The 19147-nt window shown below is 47.4% G+C and overlaps 1 protein-coding gene across 1 annotated transcript in view; it reads right to left on the bottom strand.

Moving 5' to 3' along the window:
• Positions 1-19147, bottom strand: part of DIP2B (DIP2 acetate--CoA ligase B (putative)) — a 792630-nt gene that overhangs the window by 22763 nt on the left and 750720 nt on the right. Inside the window, exon 37 of the mRNA XM_086966287.1 lies at positions 8943-9066. Coding sequence (XP_086822413.1) covers positions 8943-9066 — 124 coding nt within the window. The remainder of the gene's footprint in view (positions 1-8942; positions 9067-19147) is intronic.

Raw genomic sequence — 19147 nt, 5'->3', positions numbered from 1 at the left:
CTTTCGCTTCAAGTGTATTTCAACCTCCTCTGAAGTGTCCAGTTTCCTCTTTTTTGGAGGCTTGGCAACGACTTTGCCAATCTCTGGGTCAATAAAAAGAGTCTTTTGTTTAGGATCCGAAAAATCAGGTACCCGTTGTGTGGGTAAAGGGTCTTTTTTTCGTTGCCTAAGATTTTGAATCAGAATGTTCTTTGGACCGAGTTTCTAAGGCTTTCTGTGGGGTTTTGGTCTCCTTAGGTTTTGCTATAGGAGTTTGAGAGTCAGACTTTTTTCGGCTCAGACAATTTTTTTGGCTCCAAAGGGGTACCATTTAATAGGGACCAGCAGAGCTAAAGGTTTTGCCAATTGGGGGAAACACTTACACAATTTTGGGAAAGAGCTCTGGCACTGGTGAACTGGTCAGCATGAACATAGTGCACTTCCAGTCGAAATCACATCAGTTACCAGCCAAAAAGTCGGGGTGACCATGTAAAAAGGGCCACTTTCTTACAGATGATTACTACTTGTGTAACAATATATCTGTAAGAGACATTAGTTAGTGATAGATTCCTTACCCTTGAATATCCCCAGGCATCAGACTGGATCCAGGAAGTTTTCATCAGCAGTACCCCTGTGTGTCGGAAGGTGGTGTTGTGTGGCTCTGCATCCGTCATAGGCACCGAGATGACGTCACAGAGACTACTTAGGCACCACCCATGCGCGCTGACGTCAGTTCTGTACACGACTTTCTGTGCCAGAAACGCAGAGCCTTGCAAGAAACTGACCACTGGTGCCATGAAACTAGGGCCCTGATATGGATGACCTTAACCCTAGAAATCAGTTTGCAGAACAGGGAGGCTGGGTGGGACGATAAGGAATCTATCACTAACTAATGTCTCTTCCAGATATATTGTTACACAAGTATAACTTGTACATCTGAAAGAGTCACGTTAGTGATAGATTCCTTACCTTAGAATAGATACCCCACTAATACCAACCTCGGTGGTGGGTCTGCAAACAAAGATCACACCAGAAAGTCACGGAGAACAGAACGGCCAAAGAAGCCGTCCCTGCGGACCGGACTGTCAAGGCAATATTGCTTGGTAAACGTGTGCAGCGAGGCCCAGGTAGCAGCCTGACAGATGTCCTCCAAGGGGACGCCGCGTTTCAAGGCAGTAGTGGCTGCCATTACCCGGGTAGAATGGGCACGCAGCCCCACAGGAGGCTCCTTCTTAGCCAATGAGTAATAAGCTTTGATGCACAGAACGACCCACCGAGAGATGGTCCATTGTGCACGGCCAGACCTTTTTTGGCTCCCACATAGCCAACAAAAAGTTGTCATCCACCGGGAACTGTTGTGTGCGCTATAGATAAAACGAGAGCGCACGTTTTGGGTCCAGACGGTAAAGCCTCTCTTCCTCTTTTGAAGGATCCGGAGGCAGAAAGAAGGTGGGCAAAGTGATGGTCTGCCCGATGTGGAAGGGCATGACAACCTTTGGCATGAAAGAAAGACGAGACCTTAAAACTATCTTGTCCGGATGAACAGAGAGAAAAGGAAGTTTAGAAGAAAGAGCCTGGAGCTTACTCACTCACTCTTCCGGCAGAGGTGATAGCTACCAGGAAAGCTGTCTTTAGAGAGAGAAGACGTAGGGGGCAGTTATGAAGCGGCTCAAAGGGAGCGCATAACAGAGAGGTCAAGACAAGACTTAAGTTCCATTGAGGCATTATGAAAGGCACAGGAGGAAACTTGTGTGTAATGCCCTTCAGGAAGCGATTAACAACAGGGAACTTGAAAAGAGAAGGCTGATCTGGAAGCCTTAGAAACGCGGAAATGGCCGAAAGATAGCCCCCGATAGTGCCCAGAGCAGGGCCCTGCTGGGCCAAAGAGAGAAGGAACAGAAGGACCTCGGAAAGAGGGGCAGAAAGGAGATCCACAGACTTTGCTGTGCACCATGCCAGAAATTTGTTCCACCTGCAGGCGTATACCGTCTTAGTGGAGGAATGCCTGGCTGCCAGAATGACATCACAAAATTCAGGAGGAAGGTCGAAAGCTATCAACTGTTGACGCTCAATCTCCACGCATGGAGGTGGATGGTGGACGGGTTCGGGTGGAGGACCGTCCCCTGCTGCTGCGACAGAAGATCCTCCCGAAGAGGGAGTCATATTGGGGGATCGATCACCATGCTGAGTAGCTCGGGATACCAGTATCTTCGTGCCCAATCCGGAGCCACAAGGATGTATTGGCCCTGGTCACGCCGAACATTCTTCAGCACCCTGGGCAGAAGTAGTATAGGCGGAAAGGGGTACAACAGACTGTCGCTGAGCAAGTGGCGCCTTGGAAATTCCAATGCACAGAACGCAGAACTGATGACATTGCACGCTCTCTTCGGTGGTGAACAGATCTAACCCAGGCTCTCCCCACTACAGAAAGAGACCTTGCACCACATCCGAGTTCAGCCGCCATTCGTGATCCATCATGCACTGGCGGCGGAGTTCGTCCGCCCTGGTGTTCAGAGAAACCTGCCAGGTGTTGAACCACCAAGGTAAGGCCTTGATGTTCCAGCCATGTCCAGAGGCGAGCCTCCTGACATAGGGTCCACGACCCCACCCCGCCCTGTTTGATGCAGTACCACATGGCGGTGGTGTTGTCAATGAACACCTGCAATACACTTCCCCGGACAGAGGAAAGGAATGCCTTCAGTGCAAGTCGGATCGCCCGAAGCTCCAGAAGGTTGATGTGGAGCCGTGACTCCGCCAGAGACCAGAGGCCTCTGATCTCCGCCTCTCCCATGTGGCCGCCCCATCCCAGGAGGGACGCATCCGTCACCACTGTGTCTCTGGTTGGGGAAGGGAGAGGGATCTCCCATTGACACAATCGCGATTCGTGAGCCACCACTGCAACTGTCGTGCAGTGCCCTCTGAGATCTGGACGTAATCGTACAGAGTGCCCTGATGCTGTGCCCACTGGAACCTCAGGTACCACTGCAGAGCCCGCATATGCCATCTGGCATGTTGCACTAGCAGGATGCAGGAGGCCCGGGAGCCGGAGGATCATCCTGACTGAAACCCGAGATAGAGGCTGAAAGATTGGAATAATTGCCTGAATATCCCAGACTCGCTGCTCATGAGGATAAACCAGAAACTGCATCGAATCCAGAACCGCTCCGATGAAGGGGAGCTTCTGAGAGGGACTCAGGTGCGACTTCGGCACGTTGATGGAGAACCCCAGCAAATGCAGGAGGTCGGCCGTAGTCTGTAGGTGGGAGCCAACTGCCTGGGGCGAGCCCGCCTTCAACAACCAGTCGCTGAGATAGGGCAAGACTGGAACCACTGATCTGCACACATCAGCTGCGACCACCACCATCACTTTCGTGAACTTCCGAGGGGCATTGGTATGGCAGAAGGGGAGCACGACAAAGTGAAACTGCTCTTGGCCTACCGTGAACCGCAGGTAACGCCGGCAGGACGGGGATATAAAAATATGCGTCCTGCAAGTCCAGCGCTACCATCCAGTCTCCAGGGTCGAGGGCAGACAAGACCTGAGCTAGAGTCAACATCTTGAACTTCTCCTTCCAGAGGAAACGGTTGACATTCCTGAGGTCCAAGATGAGATGCAGGCCCCCTTTCTCCTTCTTGGGGACCAGAAAGTAGTGGGAATAACAAGCACATCCTACTTCTGGCCTAGGAACGTGCTTGATGGCTCCCTTGGCCAAGAGGGCAGTGACTTCCTGCTGGAGAAGCGCAAAATGGTCCCCTGACATGCAGTGGAACTGAGGTGTCATGGCTGGAGGGGCAAACTCGAAGGGGAGGGAGTAGCCCCTTCGGACGATTAGCAGCACCCACCTGTCCGAGGTAACGGAACGCCAGTTAGGAAGGTGATAGCTAATCCTGCCGCCCACCGGTGTGGGGTGTCCCCCAAAGCTCGGACTAGGAAAGCTTTGAGGCGGATGCTGCGGAGGTTGACTGACCCGCACGCTGGCCCCCTTGTCCCACCGCGCGGGAACCACGTCCGCGCAGAGGCTGGTTCTACGCAGGCTTCTAGCTGAACTAACGTGTTGGGCGCCCCTTCTGTGGCCACGAAAGGAACAAAAAGCAAACGTGGCCGGGCGCGTGGTGGAGAGACCTAAGGACTTGGCCGTAGCCCGGGAGTCCTTAAAATGATCCAGCGCACTATCTGCCTTATCACCAAACCGGCGAACACCTTTAAAGGGCATGTCTATAAGAGAACTTTGTACATCCCTTGAAAAACCAGTGGACCTCAACCAGGCGTGGCGACGGAGGGCCATTGTTGTGGAAATCACCCTACCCAGTGAGTCTGCTGTGTCCAGTCCACACCTGATGGTAAACTTTGCTGCATCTTTCCCCTCCACAACAACTTGGGAAAGCACTGTCCGAACCTCCTCCGGAAACTGAGGCAGCACTTAAGCAACCGTGTCCCACACAGATTGGGAATAGCGGCCCAAGAGGCATGCAGTGTTCACCCACCGCAGCCCAGAGCTGGCAGATGAAAACAGTTTCTTGTAGAACTGTTCCAGCTTTTTGGATTCCTTATCCGGCGGAGCGGTAGAGAATGCGTTTTGGGAAGTGGAGGCCTGGATGACCAGGCTCTCTGGGGTGGGGTGGGCGGACAGAAAAGCAGGGTCACCCAGGGCCAGCCAATGGCGCCTGGTCACATGCTTATCCACGGGGACCCCTGTGGCTGGTCTAGAACAGGTGCCCATAAAGACGTCAGTTAGGGCCTCATTGAGAGCTTGCTGCCGGCTGAAGCGCCTCAGTGAGGAGAATGGTCTTGAGGGTCATTGTAGGCAGATCAAGATGAAGGGCCTCAGCTGCTCTACGGAGAACCACAGTGTACAGTGCCACCACAGCAGGAGTAGAAGGAAACCCAGGGTCAGATGAGAGGTCAAGGCCACCGGCATCCTCTAGCTCTTCTGTCCATTCCTGTTCCGACCGCACTGCCATGCGAGAGGGTCATCAGACCACTCCCAGTCGCCCCCTTCCTCCAATGCCAGTGGAACAGGCTGCAGAGGTGGGGGAGGGACAGGGGAATACAAATTGTCGAACGGCGCCGGTCCGGCTCCGTGTCCCAATTAGGGTCCCAACCAGGAGCAAAATTGTCCGGGAACCTGGGCAGGGGTGGAACGAACGGAACCCATTGCGGCTCTGGGGCCGGAGCCTCCGGCGGAGTGCCCTGCGATGCCGGGGGCGGAGGCTCCGGCAAGGGAGGATCCTCAGCTGGGATCGTTGGGCCCGAAGGCTCGCCGGCGGGATCCCGAGGCCTGAAAAGGCAGTCCATGGCTGCAAGAAAATCTTTAACCTGGGCAGGAGTCGCCGATGGACCTGGATAAGGTGGGTAGGCCGCGGGACTCACAGGCTTCAAAGGCGCCACGGGGATGGAACCACCGGCCGCCTCGTCCGCGTCCTGAGACCTACGGGGGGACGTCGGAGAGCAGAAACGCTTCTTTGACTTTTTCTTATGACCTCGCTTACCTGATTACGAGTGTGAAGACTTCGACCCCAAGGAGCGATGATGATGGCTCTGCGATTGGGCCCTCGATCAACCCCTGGACCTCGAACGGCGTGGTGACGACTGCCGGGTCTCCAGCAGATTACGGGACCACTCCCATAAGGCCTTCGGAGCCATGGCCAGACAGTCAGAACATGACCTGGAGTCATGGTCTAGCTACAGACAGTAGAGACAGACGCCATGGGAGACGGCCACCGACATCGTACGGCGACAGGCCCCGCAGGATTTAAACCCAGGCATACCTACATGGCACCAGGAGTCAAAGAATCAAAAAAGGAGGAGACAAAAAGTCTCAGAACTGACGTCAGAGCGCATGAGTGGCGCCTAAGTAGTCTCCGTTATGTCATTTCGGCGCCTACGTGCCAGCGACTGATGCGGAGCCGCACACCACCACCTTACGATGTGCAGCGGTACTGCTGATGAAAACTTCCCGGATCCAGTCTGACGCCGTAGGATAACCTAAGGTAAGGAATCTACACTATTGTGTCTCTTTCAGATAGATTTTATTGCACTTTTCACCTAAATGACTACTGCATCATAGTAAAACTAGGCAGATTCTCAATAAAGCATCTCCTTTGTGTTGCAATGATACACACTTAATCAATTCTTAAAATATATTTTAAGCTCTCAAAGCCTAACAATATAGAATTCAGTACCTAATGAAACCATTACTTAAACCCTAACCTTGATACTAACTCGCCCCTTCAGACGCTTGACTCCAATACTAAATTTGACCCCTAAACCTAACCTTGACTCCAATATAGACATCCCTTAACTATCTGTCATTTCTACCTTTACTTTTCATTGAGCCTGTTTTACAATCAAATGTTTCTACTGAAAAGTATTTGTGGAAAAAAACCAGGAGATAAACCCATTGAGAGCATGTGTGGCTTTTTTCAAACCAGTCTACTTTACCTGTTGGTACCGAGTATATTGCCAAGATGTTTGCTTGTCCAGGAAAAGTGCATTTTCTGACTAAAATACCTTTCGCTGGACCATACAAAATACAGAGATAGTACTACAGTAAAAGCATGCCAACAGTTTCGATACCAGCAGGGTGGATTCAGCATTTTATCAGAGTTGAAAATAATGAAAATCACTCAGTTGGGTTATGAACGCTCCAGGTATGTGAGCACAGAGAGTAAATCCAGGAGTAAATGAAGTTTATCGTATGTGCTAGAAGGCCATCATCATTACACAATAGGAACTGACCTGTCAATTGAATGCTAAGAAGCGGTGACATGATGGCCAAATGAGTTAAGACCTTGCTGCAACATCAGGTGAGACCTATAAGTCATAAATTCTAATACCGAAAGGGCCCGCTCAGATTTGTATCTTAGCTCTGTGGATAAACGGAGTACCATTAAATTCGCCAGTAGTAATACTCATTATTTTGGAAAAGGCCCAAACGTGAGATGTATTTTAATATGATGGCAGGAACACCGATACTAATGACAGATGAAGCCAGACAGATGAACAGCACAGTCCTTTACTGACTGTAGTGCTGCATACTCTCAGGTACCATATTTTCCTAAATTCCACTCAGACAATTAAGCCAACACAGTGTATATCACGAGGAAATCCTCCATAATCCCATTGCTAAGCGGACCCTCAAGGTAGCACTTGTAATCCAAGTAGTCATGGGAGAGATCAGGAAGATGGCCTCGTAAAGAGGCCCAATGTCTGCATTAATAGGACTCTATGTTATTGTTTATGATTATGCCCATTCCCATGGTATGTACGTGCCTCTCGCATGCCTTAATCACAGTTGTAAAGCAACTAAAGATCTGTATCATATTTAGTTGCCTGCTGAGAAACATTAGTAGCAATTTAACTTGCAAAGCGACTATAGAGCAGCCATACACTATGCATTTCTTCAGCTGGACACAATGTTACTATCAACAAATGTTTTGCTTTGTAATACATTTAGAAAAAATTGCCTGACAATCAGCCTCTGCATGTTAAAAGTCTGAAAATGTCAGGCAATTTCGAATGGCAATAACAAAACTATTCGCCGCCTGACAGATCACTGTAACTTCTTTATTATTGTGATTTCTTTTTTTTTTTTACTCACCAGTCAGATCAGCGAAAGGCAGCCAATAGGTTACAAGTTAGGAAGCTAATGATCTTTGTTATGACGGGACCTCGGATATGGTTTAAAATACGAGCCAAAATGAAAGGAGAATGGATCACGAAACCTGGTAATACCAGGGTCTAGGGTTCTGATGTATAAAAGACCCTCATTCACATTCGACAATAGGTGTGGTATATCTTGGATCTCCGCCCTGCTGCTATGTGAATAGCCTCATCATTGGGTCTTTTATCACTCAAACACTGGGTTCTCCAGCTGACAATCTTTTTCCACCCGGAGGTAGACTGTCTGGTTGTTTGACAGATGTGATAAAAAAGTGAAGAGTGTTTTAGAGTTGTGTGGGTTATAAATACCTCCTGTCCTCAGTTTGAATCTTTAATTGCAGAGGATGAGGCAAGATTAAAAAGGGTATTGTGGTGCTAAGGTGGAAGTGCTACCGTTACACTGCACCTGGTGATTGTTTGTGGAAGGTCGACATGTTTCAGCCCTTGGTAGCCCTCACGGGTCTGTGGGCCTTCTTCAGGACCAGATCAAAGTTAGTTATTATCAAAATAGTCTTTGAGTGGTAAGTACGTTACTCACCAATCTTCATCATAGAGCTCAATCGCACAACTTCGTTTTTGAGTGATAGTTGCCGATTTAGTCTATAACTCTTGTGAAGGAGAACAATTTGGCTCCTTCGGGTCGTGAAGGATTCTTGCCCTCCTTGAACTCCTGGTTATGCTTGTGCTGACTGTCCTTACCGTCCCGTATTTGGTGTTTAAAATACACTAACAAAATTCACAAGTTAATTAAGTTGATTAGTTTGTGGACTTTTTACAATTTCACATGAATGCAAAATGAGATACAAATGGCAGTTTTTATTTTCAGATTTTTCTCATGAAAAAACAACTATTTGTAGATTTTCATCCCATTCTTGAAAGACAACACTCTGCCAAATGTAAGAATTCCTTTTCAAATACTTTTTTTGCCCAACCTCGTGAGTGCCCTAAAGAACTAGTAGTAGTAAAGTGGGTTGAAAGAACGGGGTTGTCTTTACTAACTTACTGTAGATAAAGAAGAGTTACTCTAGAGGCGGTAAAGTAAGAAAAAGTGCACTACAGAAGAGGTCCTTGAGGCAGGTAAGAAAGTCTGATCCTGCTACCAAGTGTGGAGGTGTTTGTGTAGCAACCAAGATCATGTTATGTTATAAAATATTTATAAAGTGCAGCTTTCACTCCGAGGAGCATCATGGCGCTATCCAACTAGGAAATTCCACATTCTGAAAGAAGCTGGACCAATCACATGAAGCGGTTACACATAGGTTTAAACATTCCTCCTGCCTGTTTTAATGTAGGTCCTTACCACTCCGCAATGCTCCTGTGTGTCCGAGATACAGATGTTTCAATGTCGATTGGGTGGTAGCGAAGTCCTCTTAACTCCAGTGTTTCATCTAGAGCACCTACTACGTACAGTGCATCATGACGTTCTGCAGAGAAACAAAATAATGAGGATTTTAAAGTTTACAGGAATTAAAGTTCAATTTGGATACAAATTGTCAGTGCGCCAACCTAGCTCAAGGTACAACACTTTTTGAGAAAAAAACTGCAGACTAAATGGACACATGTATTAATAGTTATATAGGGGAAGACAAAATACTACTGTGAATATTAAACGGTCAATTGAATATACAAGCTCTTCGTGAAAGGTGCCTGAAGCTGATCTGAATTAAAAAGAAGAAAATGAATTGGGGAGGGTCCAAGGGCTAGATTAACGACCCATCACAGATACGTGCCCTAGTACTGCATATACACAACAAAGTATGTCTGAGGGTCAGGAAAAAGAGTGTAGTTCTACTGTGTAACCAAGCTAACAACGCAACCAAAACAAACTAAGGAGGTGACTCATGCAAAATGAAACAGAAAACACTGAGATCCTAAATTAGGAAAAAAGTGCCCATCAGTTCCCGTCCGGTACCGCCCTGTTCATCATCTGGGCTCTCCTAACCCAGGAGAAAAAGTGGTCAGTCACGAGATATTTTATGTGACAGACAGAAATTATATACGACAGGTGGAACCGAAAAAATAATGTACCAGGGTAACTGAATTGCAGTGCATGAATGTGAAGTTAAAAAAGAATAAAGTGTTATAAAATTGGGTAGAGTAGAGTAGAAAAAACAATTTTAATAGAGTCTCTCCATTCTCCCAATATTAAAAGAATATCAATATCTGGCAGATTTGATAGAATATCTGCCTGCAGGTAGATATTCTGTCAAATTCTTTTTTCAATTCACATTCATGCACTGCAATTCAGTTATCCTGGTACATTCATTTTTTCGGTTCCACCCGTCGTATATAATTTCTGTCTGTCACATAAAATATCTTGTGACTGACCACTTTTTCTCCTGGGTTATGAGAGCCCAGATGATGAACAGGGCGGTACCGGACGGCAACTGATGGGCACTTATTTCCTAATTTAGAATCTCAGTGTTTTCTGTTTAATTTTGCACGAGTCACCTCCTTAGTTTGTTTTGGTTGCGTCGTTAGCTTGGTTACACAGTAGAACCACACTCTTTTTCTTCACCCTCAGACATACTGAATTAAAAAGAACCGTAAACTTTCAAGATATCTGCACTATGTGTTCATGCCTAGCTCAGTGGGGTGAAGTAGTATGTAGCCCTTTGTATGGTGGTTCGTGCTTTTAGACACCCAGATCAAAAATCTCATTTAACTTGTCAGGTAAAACACAATACTACTTAATAATACCAGCAAGCTATAACTAAAATATTTGTTGTGTGTTTTGGCATTGCATAAATATAAGCTATGTGTGCACAACCAGAAACTAAACTAAACTGAAGCTCAAGCAAATAAATAGCTCAGTGAGACAACATCTGAAAGTGCCATCAGCATCAAAAACGCTTGCAAGTACAATTCACTGGCATTGAGTGGCAACACAGAACAAGTTACTTACCTTCAGTAATGCTTTTTCTGGTGGATAATATATTTAAACACAGATTCCTGTACTTATGAATACTCTCCAGGCACTAGACTAGATTCAGAGATTTTTCTCATCCCTTGCTCGCAGGTAGTTAGTGTTATGTAACTCAACGCTGAGACTGCTGCTCCCTGGAAAGAACACCAAAGCACCATATTTTTGGCATCCCCTGCATGCTGAAATTAGTTTCTTTCTGAATTCTGTCCAAAAGCTCCAGAGGCAGAGCCCTTCATGAATCAGGTTTGACCAGGTGCAGATCATTCTATTGGGACCTTTTTATGGATGGAGAACAGTTCATTCCACAGAACGAGAAGGTAGGAAGATCAGTCAGAAATCTGTGGTTAGAGTATTCACCATAAGGAAAATGTTACTTACCCACTATGCATCTGTTCTTGGCATATAGAGCTGTAGATTCATATGAGTTAACATAAATCGTCATCTAATGTTGGGCTTGGATGTTTGCACTTTATTTTTCTACGAAGAAGTTGTTGTAGTCACGAGGTAGATGACTCCTCCTTTTGGTAATAGTGTGCATGGGCATCAACTCCATCCTTAGACTGTTTTGCCGTAAGGGTGATGATGGAGTTAGTAAGAGTAAAAAGTGATGTCCATGTATAGTGTATCAAAGTAAGATAATACTGCAACAGGTAAAGGTATCCGGGAAGGCATTTCCGTTCGAGGCATATGCTCTATATGCCAAGAACAGATGCATACTGGGTAAGTAGCATTTTCCGTTCGAGGCATATGAGCTGTAGATCATATGCATCAGCATAGACTATATAGCAGTTATTTCCCAAGCTGTGGCAAACCTGTATCTGTTGCAGTGGTCCAAAATAGTGTTCTTAAAACAACCTGGCCCACACAAGCTTGTTGTTTTGCTAACACAGCTACACAATAATGCTTTGTGAATGTGTGTGGCGTAGACCAGTTGCAGCTTTTCAAATGCCTTCTAAGGGTATGTTCCCTAAGAATGCCATGGAAGTCCCTGTTTTGCGTGTAGAATGTGCTTAAGGGGGAACTGTTTGTCTTCCTAAAGGACGAGTTACTTACCTTCAGTAACGATGTATCTGGCAGTGACAAAGTCTAGCCGCAGATTCCTTAACTTAGAATATCCCTAGGCATCAGACTGGATCCTGAAAACTTTCCGCAGCAGCACCTCTGCGCGCCAGGGGCGGCGCCGCACAGCTCCGCCCTGACGTCCACAGACGTGACGTAAGCGGAGCCATATGCCCCTCCCGGCATGCTGATGTCAGTTTTCGTTGGAGAAACTTTCTCGCCACAACGCGGAGCCACCACCAAAAACTGTGAGAATATGGGAACAGTGTGCAAAAATTTAAGAACATTTTAATCACAAAGGACAGTGCCAGGCACTGTATCCTGCAAACCAGTGGAAGGAAGAGCAGAGCACCGCTCTGAGAAGCACCCCAGAAATGCGAATGCCAAAATACCTGTGGAGGTAGAGGAAGGTGTGAAAAAACAGCATGGCAGACAACAGAAGCCTGCAACTATAATGTATAACATTGAAGGACCACAAGTCCAGAACATAGGATCAAGGACAATTTCACCATAAGACGTCACCAGAAGAGACGTCGCAACTCCAATAAAAGACCGATAGAATGTGGCAGAGCCGATAAGACTTGAACCAATGGGTCACAGGGGTGGTAAGAGACCCCAATGCGTTGGAGAAGGGGAGAAAAGAGGGTGGGAAAAAACCTGAATAGACCCCACACCGTACAAACCAGGTACATGGTTGGAAAGGACACATGACATATGAGCATACCGCCAAATCACGGGAACGGGTGGAGAAGAACAAGGAAAACAGAATGAAAACTGTGTCGGAGTGAAGTGAAAAAGTCCACCTATTTTTTTTTTATTTTATTTTGAAAGTTTTATATAGCGCAAACAAGATCTTTGCAGATATCAGAGCCCTTTACAAGGATACGGGGGTGATAGAGTAATAGAATGTAATAGTTGAGGTAGTTAGGTACAAGGTGCATAGTTACATAGGTAGGTCAAAAAACAAGGTAAAAAAACAAGAGGTAGGTCACAGGTGAGGTAGTGTCGGTACAAAGTGCATAGTTAAACAGTTGCGCTAATAATGTAAAAGTACAAAAATAAGGAGCATATACTTGTTTAAGCGTGCTTAAAATGTTTTTGGAGATAGCATAAAGGTGGGCATGGTTGAGGTAGGTGAGTGCAGGATGTATAGTCACACAGGTGCATCAGTAGTACAAGAGTAGGGATAGTTGAGGTGGTGTAGGTACAGTGTGCAAAGTCAGACAGGTGCGTCAACAATATAACAATATACAAAGAGGGAATGTATACAATCAAATAAGTCATAATACAAGTAGTACAAGTAGATCAAGGGGTCAGGCAGGTATTACAGAGCGGATTCATGAGAAATACAGAATAATAGATCATGTGTATTTAGCCATGAGGATCGCTTTTACTTCTTTCTTAAAAAGTTTGTTGGAGGAGATGAGCCTGGTTTCAGGAGGGAGTGAGTTCCAGATCCTGGGTGCCATTCCTGAAAAGGAGCGTTTATAGTTTTTTTCCTTCCGGAATCTTCGAGGCTTCAGCAGAAGATTGTTTGTGCTTCTAGTAGTTCTAGAGCCACCCGAAATTGTCAGCTTTTGAGTGAGGTAGGCGGGTGTGATCATGTGTACAGCCTTGTGTGTCATGCAGGCGATTTTCAGATGTATTCTGGCTTCAAAAGGTAGACAGTTCAGGGATTTAAAGTCAGGGGAAATATGCGAGTGTTTTTTTGAGCCAGTGATGAGTCTCGCTGCAGCGTTACGGGACGCTCTTAGGGGTGCCGTTGTAGTTAGGGGGAGCCCGCAGAGGGCAGTGCTACCGTATTCTATGTGCGGGATGACTATAGATTGAACTGCAGTTTGGAAGTCTTTGGCTAGAAGGAAGGGTTTAAGTTTTCTCAAGGTATTGATTTGGAAGTTCGCTCCTTTGGTTGCCTTGCTGATGTGCTGCTGCATGTTGAGATTGGCGTCAAGTGTTATGCCTAAAGATTTTGCTGAGTCTACGACGGTAGGTTGTACATTTAGAGCCGATAAGTGCTTAAGCCATGTTTGAGCCGTAGAGATTTTTGCGGGAGGTGAGATCAGGAGGAACTCAGTCTTCAGCGCATTGAGTTTGAGGTGATTCTCGGCAAGCCAGGATTGGGTGTTTCTGATCGTGGTGTTCAGAAGCATGATGTCCTTAGGAGATTGTATTTTGAGATAAAGTTGGGTGTCGTCGGCATACATGTGAAAGTGAACATTGGATGTCTGTAGCAAAGTAGTGAGAGGTTCCATAACTAGGTTGAACAGTGTTGGGGAGAGGGAGGATCCTTGAGGGACGCCTAGCGATACAGGTACCGGAGAGGACATCACGTTGTTGCTTTTGAATCTTTGTGACCGATTGTGTAGAAAGGAGGTGAACCACTTGAGAACAGTCCCTGATATGCCCATTCTTGTGTTTAACAGTTCGAGTAAGTTCTCATGTTTAACTGTGTCGAATGTTGAGGAGAGATCCAGAAGGATGAGGAGGCAGGTATCGTTTTGGTCTAGGATTTGGAGGGCGTCGTCCACTATGTGAGTCATGGCAGTTTCGGTACTGTGCCCTGCTCGGAAGCCTGATTGATGAGCGTTGAGGAGATCAAACTTGTCCATGTGTTTAGTCCGTTGTAGCTGTACGCATTTTTCCAACAGTTTAGCGAGGGTGGGAATATTTGTAATAGGGCGGTAATTGTTTAGATCAGTGGGGTCTGCTGTTGGTTTTTTTAGTAGAGGTGTGACTTATCCGACTTTGAGGGCGTCAGGGATGGATCCTTGTTGAAGAGAGCTATTGATAATCTTAGTCCAGAGTGGGAGGAGCAAAGGGGTAAAGTCTTTTTCAGTGTTTGCAGGAAGGGGGTCCGTGAGGTGATTGGATGGTTTCAGGGTGCTGAGCAATCTGCCAATTTCTTCTTCGGAGTAGGTGCCAAAGGATGACCATGTAGCATTGTTCTTTGGTTCAGGCGCTGCTGTGTGTTGGGGGTTGGAGTAAAGGATTGCGTCATTGAGGAGATCGCTTCTTATGTTGTCGGTTTTTTGTTTAAAGAAAGCAGAGAAGTCTTCACAGGAAGGTGTAACGCCCATGGTGCTGAGTGTCTGGGGTTGTTCTTTGGATTGTGTTCTGATGAACTCAAACAATTTCCTTGGGCGGTTTTTTGCTTGGGCGAGCTGGAGGCTGAAGAAATCTCTTTTTGAGCGTTTTATTTTCCTGAAGTAGGCGTTTCTCTGTTTCTTCAGGCTTTTTAGGTGCAGTGCAGAGGGGGCTGACCTCCATGTGCGCTCTGCCATTCGCATGGCCCGTCTATCCTCATTGAGGCTCCCGTCATACCATGGGTTGGAGATCTTGGACGAAACTCTTTTCAGTTGCATGGGTGCGGCCTCATTGATTATTGTGGACATAGAATTTAGATAGTGGTCAGTCAGGAGTTGAACGTCCATAGCGCCGGAAGGGGGAAGTAGGAGATTGCAGCTGTTAGGCGGTAAGTAGTTTGGGTTGAGTTTCTTCATGTCCCTTTTCCAGACTTTGGGCTTAGAGGGTTGAACTGGGTTAAATTTAATTTTTTCATTGATAAGGAAGGAGACAATATGATGATCTGACCAGTCACAAGGTTGGATTGACTCAAGTTGAATAGCGTCCTCTTTGGAGATGATAAGGTCGAGGATAGAACCTTTCTCATGGGTCGGGCTATTGCATATTTGGGTGAGATCAAGGGCGTTGAGGAAGCTTTTGAGGCTATTTACCACTGTGTCACTGCTGTCATTCCAATGGAGATTGTAGTCGCCAAGGAAAATTTGGGTGTTTTGCCGTCTTGAATTGGTTGATATTGTGTCCATGAGTTGTTGTAAGAAGGAGAGCTTGTCTCCAGGTGGGTGGTATATGATGTGTAGTGAGCATACCGGTTTGCTTTCGCTGATGACATCAAGGCAGAGGTATTCACAGGAAGAAAGAGAGGGGGCGGACGCTTTAGTAACTGAGAGGTTGCTTCTGTAAATACAGGCAATTCCACCGCCTGTCTTTTTGGTCCTGTCAAGTCTAATGATACAGTAGTTGGGGGGGACTAGGATATCCAAGATAGGTGTAGAAGAATCAGAAAACCATGTTTCAGTCAGAATGGCTAGATCCGGTTCCAGAGACATGATGAGGTCGGCGACCCCCGCGGAATGTCTTTGGGCCGATCTGCAATTGAGAAGTATGCATTTGAGGCTAGGGGTGCAGAGGGTAGAGGAAGGTTCAATAGTGATGGGCACATTAGTGAGGTTGTTGGGAACGGCGCCTCTGTTGTTATCCTTTTGGTGCCTGAGGGGGTTAGAGATAATCGTTGGGATGGACAGGTGGTTGGTGACTAGGCGATTTTGGGGAGCCGGGACGTAAGAGTGGAGAAGGGTGTGTATGTCATGGTCTGAGATCGTATTGGTAGTGCGTCTGGGGCGATTGGTGGTATTGCGAGAGGGGATAGAGGTCCAGTGTGGGGAGAGTTGTGTGATAAGGCGAGTAGGAGGTGAGGAGGAAGTGTTGTTAGGTGTAAAGGGTATATTACGATTGGTGGTAATGCGATTGCGATTGGTATTGCGATTGGTGGTATTGCGAAAGGGGATAGAGGTCCGGTGTGGGGAGTGTTGTGTGGTAAGGCGAGTAGGAGGTGCGGGGGAAGTGTTAGGTGAAAAGGTGGTGGTGGGAGGGGGGTGTCTGAGGTATGTGATGAGCAACTCTTTGATGGAGTGTAGTTCTTCTTTCATTTGGAGGAGGGGGACATAATCATGTCCAGCGTGGTGTTGGGCGCGGAGTTGGGGAGGGATACTGGCGGTGAACAGGCGAATAGGTTGCTGGAGACGGGGGGAATCGGGGTGAGGAGGTGGAGCTGGTGAGGGGGTTGGAAGTGTTAGAGAGAGGATAGGTGTTAGGGTTGGTGTTGGCGTTATTGGGAAGGACATCAGTGCTAGGGGGGAAGGGTAAATGGGGGCGGTGTGGAGGCTGGCGGTTGCGGGGGAGGAGGTGGGATAGTGGGGAGTGAGAGTGGGGGGTGAGAGGTTGAAGGAGGGGTGAAGGCTAGGCGTGACGGGAGTGCTAAGTGTGGGGGGGAGATAGGCGGAGAGAGAGTCATGTTGTGTGGGGTGCAGTTGGCGGGGGAGGGGTGTTCTGAGAAGATTGGTGTGGAGGAAGGGACGGGAGTGCAAAGTTTGGGGGGGATATGGGGAGATGAGCGGAGGTACGAGGGTTGGTAGGGGGGAAGGGGGGAAGGGGGAGCGGGTGGTGTATGAGGGGGCGAGATCTCTGTCTGAGATTGAGGGGTGGGGAGGGGTAGCTGCAGCAAGTGGGTAATTGACTATGGTGCTGGGTGTGAAGGTGAGGTGAGTGTCGTTCTGGTGCTGAACTGGGTTAGGAGGGTTAAGGGTGGGTGCTGTGCCGTCAGGGGTGGTAGGACTGGAGGTGATATGAGTGTAAGTCCGAGGATTGGATAGGTGCTCTTTGAAAGTGGGGAACAGATTATCAAGTAGTTCCAGGTTCCTGTCTGTCGATTGAATTAGGACAATCCCGTTATTGTAAATAGTGATGGTGGTTCTGCCTGGGAAGAGTTGGGATGGTGTGATGGAGAGTGTTAGGCCATGGGTGGATTTCCTGGTGGTGGAGTCGGTGAGTAGGGTGAGGAACGCTTTTTTCCATTGAGCTCTGTGTGTGGTGTGGAAGATGATATTGGTGTTCAAGGGTCCATTGACCGATGAGAAGTAGGTGTCAGCAAAGGGGGTTTCTGGGTGGGACCTAAGGAAGTCGTGTTTGAAGCGTTTAGTGGCTTTTTTGGTGAGCACGTGTGGGTAGTTGATTTTATATGTGTGCTTGCCGATGAGATCCATGTTGGTATGGCGGCAAAAGTAGTGCGGGAAGGGGAACAATAATGATATGCAGGAGCAAGATGCAAATGCAAACAACAGGTTACATGGATCAAAAATGGCACTAGCTGGCAAAAGTGACACTAGTGAGCAACCAGCAAACAAGAGGTAGCAATCGGTGCAGTACAGGAGAGAAAAGTGAAGTGAGTGCAGGTTACATAAATGTGCTGAATGCACAATACAAATGCCAACACCAAGTTACACGGATCAAAAATTACCCTAGGGCGCCAACGTGACACTAGTGAGCGACCAAAATACATGAGGTAGCAGTCGGTAAATTACAGGAGAGAAAAGTGAAAAATGGGTGCAGGTGGCAGAGTTGTGCAGAGTAGTGCAGAATACAATTGGAGGTATAATTCTGATAAAATATAAGAGCAGAATACAAATGCAAACAATCGGTTACATGAAACAGATAGGTGTGTACCAAAATACGGTAGTTGAGCTTAGTCTAGAGTGGTGAGTTCTTAGTGTCAGTTCAGATAGTGAGAATTAATGAAAAGTCCAGCGACAATGACTAGTCCAAGATGGCCACCCGAGAGAGGGACTGGACAAAAATGGCTGCCACATAGGGGGGAAAGAGACAGTAGTCCTCTGTTTATTGTGTTTGCTTTGTGAGCAGGGAGGGCAGTTTCACTTTCATGCTAGCCCAGCTTCTAAGTTGCTGTGTGGGAGTCTTATCTTGAGGGAGCCTCGTGGGCACAGGAGATGATTTATTGCCTTAGTTTTTGGGCCCCCGCCATTTTGAACAATGGAGATTTAAACATGAGTACCGGCAAATTCAAATAAATACCTTATTGTGCTTATAGTGTGCTTAGCTCTCCCGATGTTTTAGTATCCCGATGTCGACAGCAAAGTCCTGCACACATCGAGTTTTGTAGATCTCGAGGGTCTAACAGAAATGCGAGATGACCAGGTGTCTCGGTTCTCTCCTGCAACGGTCCAGGGGTCCCGATTCTGTCCTGCGACGGTCCGGGGGGGGGGGAAGGGGGGCATTCCAGGGACCCCCGCAGGCTATAGAAAGGCAAGCCACCTGGAGAGGGCCGAATACAGAAAACCCCACCTGAAAAGGTCCTCGGACAATGGGGAGGACGGGCAGGCGTTAAGGAATCTGCGGCTAGACTGTGTCTCTACCAGATACATAGTTACCGAAGGTAAGTAACTCTTCCATCTGATAGAGACATCTAGCCGCAGATTCTTTAACTTAGAATAGATACCAAAGCCATACCCACAGTGGAGGCGGGTCTGCGACTGAACTCTATGAAGTTCCCGAGGCAAAATAGCAGTCAACAAGGTGACGAAACACAGTGGGGACCGCAATCCAGCGCAGCCACACCAGACCATGAAGCACATAAAAGAGCAGAAAACATGGGGAGGCAAAGGCACCACAAGCCGTCCAAGAACAGCATGAAAAACCCCTGTAAGGATACGGGTGAGAGAAAGAAAACACATACTAGATATGATGGTGTGGAAAGGAAAGAGCAGGACTTCGCAAAAAGTGGAACTGCACCTAGGGTCTGATAGATCTGCAGGATCCGACGTGCCGACCGAAAGTAAGACCCAGAGAGATGGCAACTGGCATGACAGAGTTAGCGCATACCGGTGCAAGATGCACAACAGTGGAAAGAAGCACTGTTGAAACCC

Source organism: Lissotriton vulgaris, chromosome 1_1, assembly GCF_964263255.1.
Source record: "Lissotriton vulgaris chromosome 1_1, aLisVul1.2, whole genome shotgun sequence".
In the NCBI taxonomy this organism is placed as follows: domain Eukaryota; kingdom Metazoa; phylum Chordata; class Amphibia; order Caudata; family Salamandridae; genus Lissotriton; species Lissotriton vulgaris.
The sequence above is the reverse complement of the archived record's forward strand: the minus strand, read 5'-3'. Positions and strand labels throughout refer to the sequence as shown.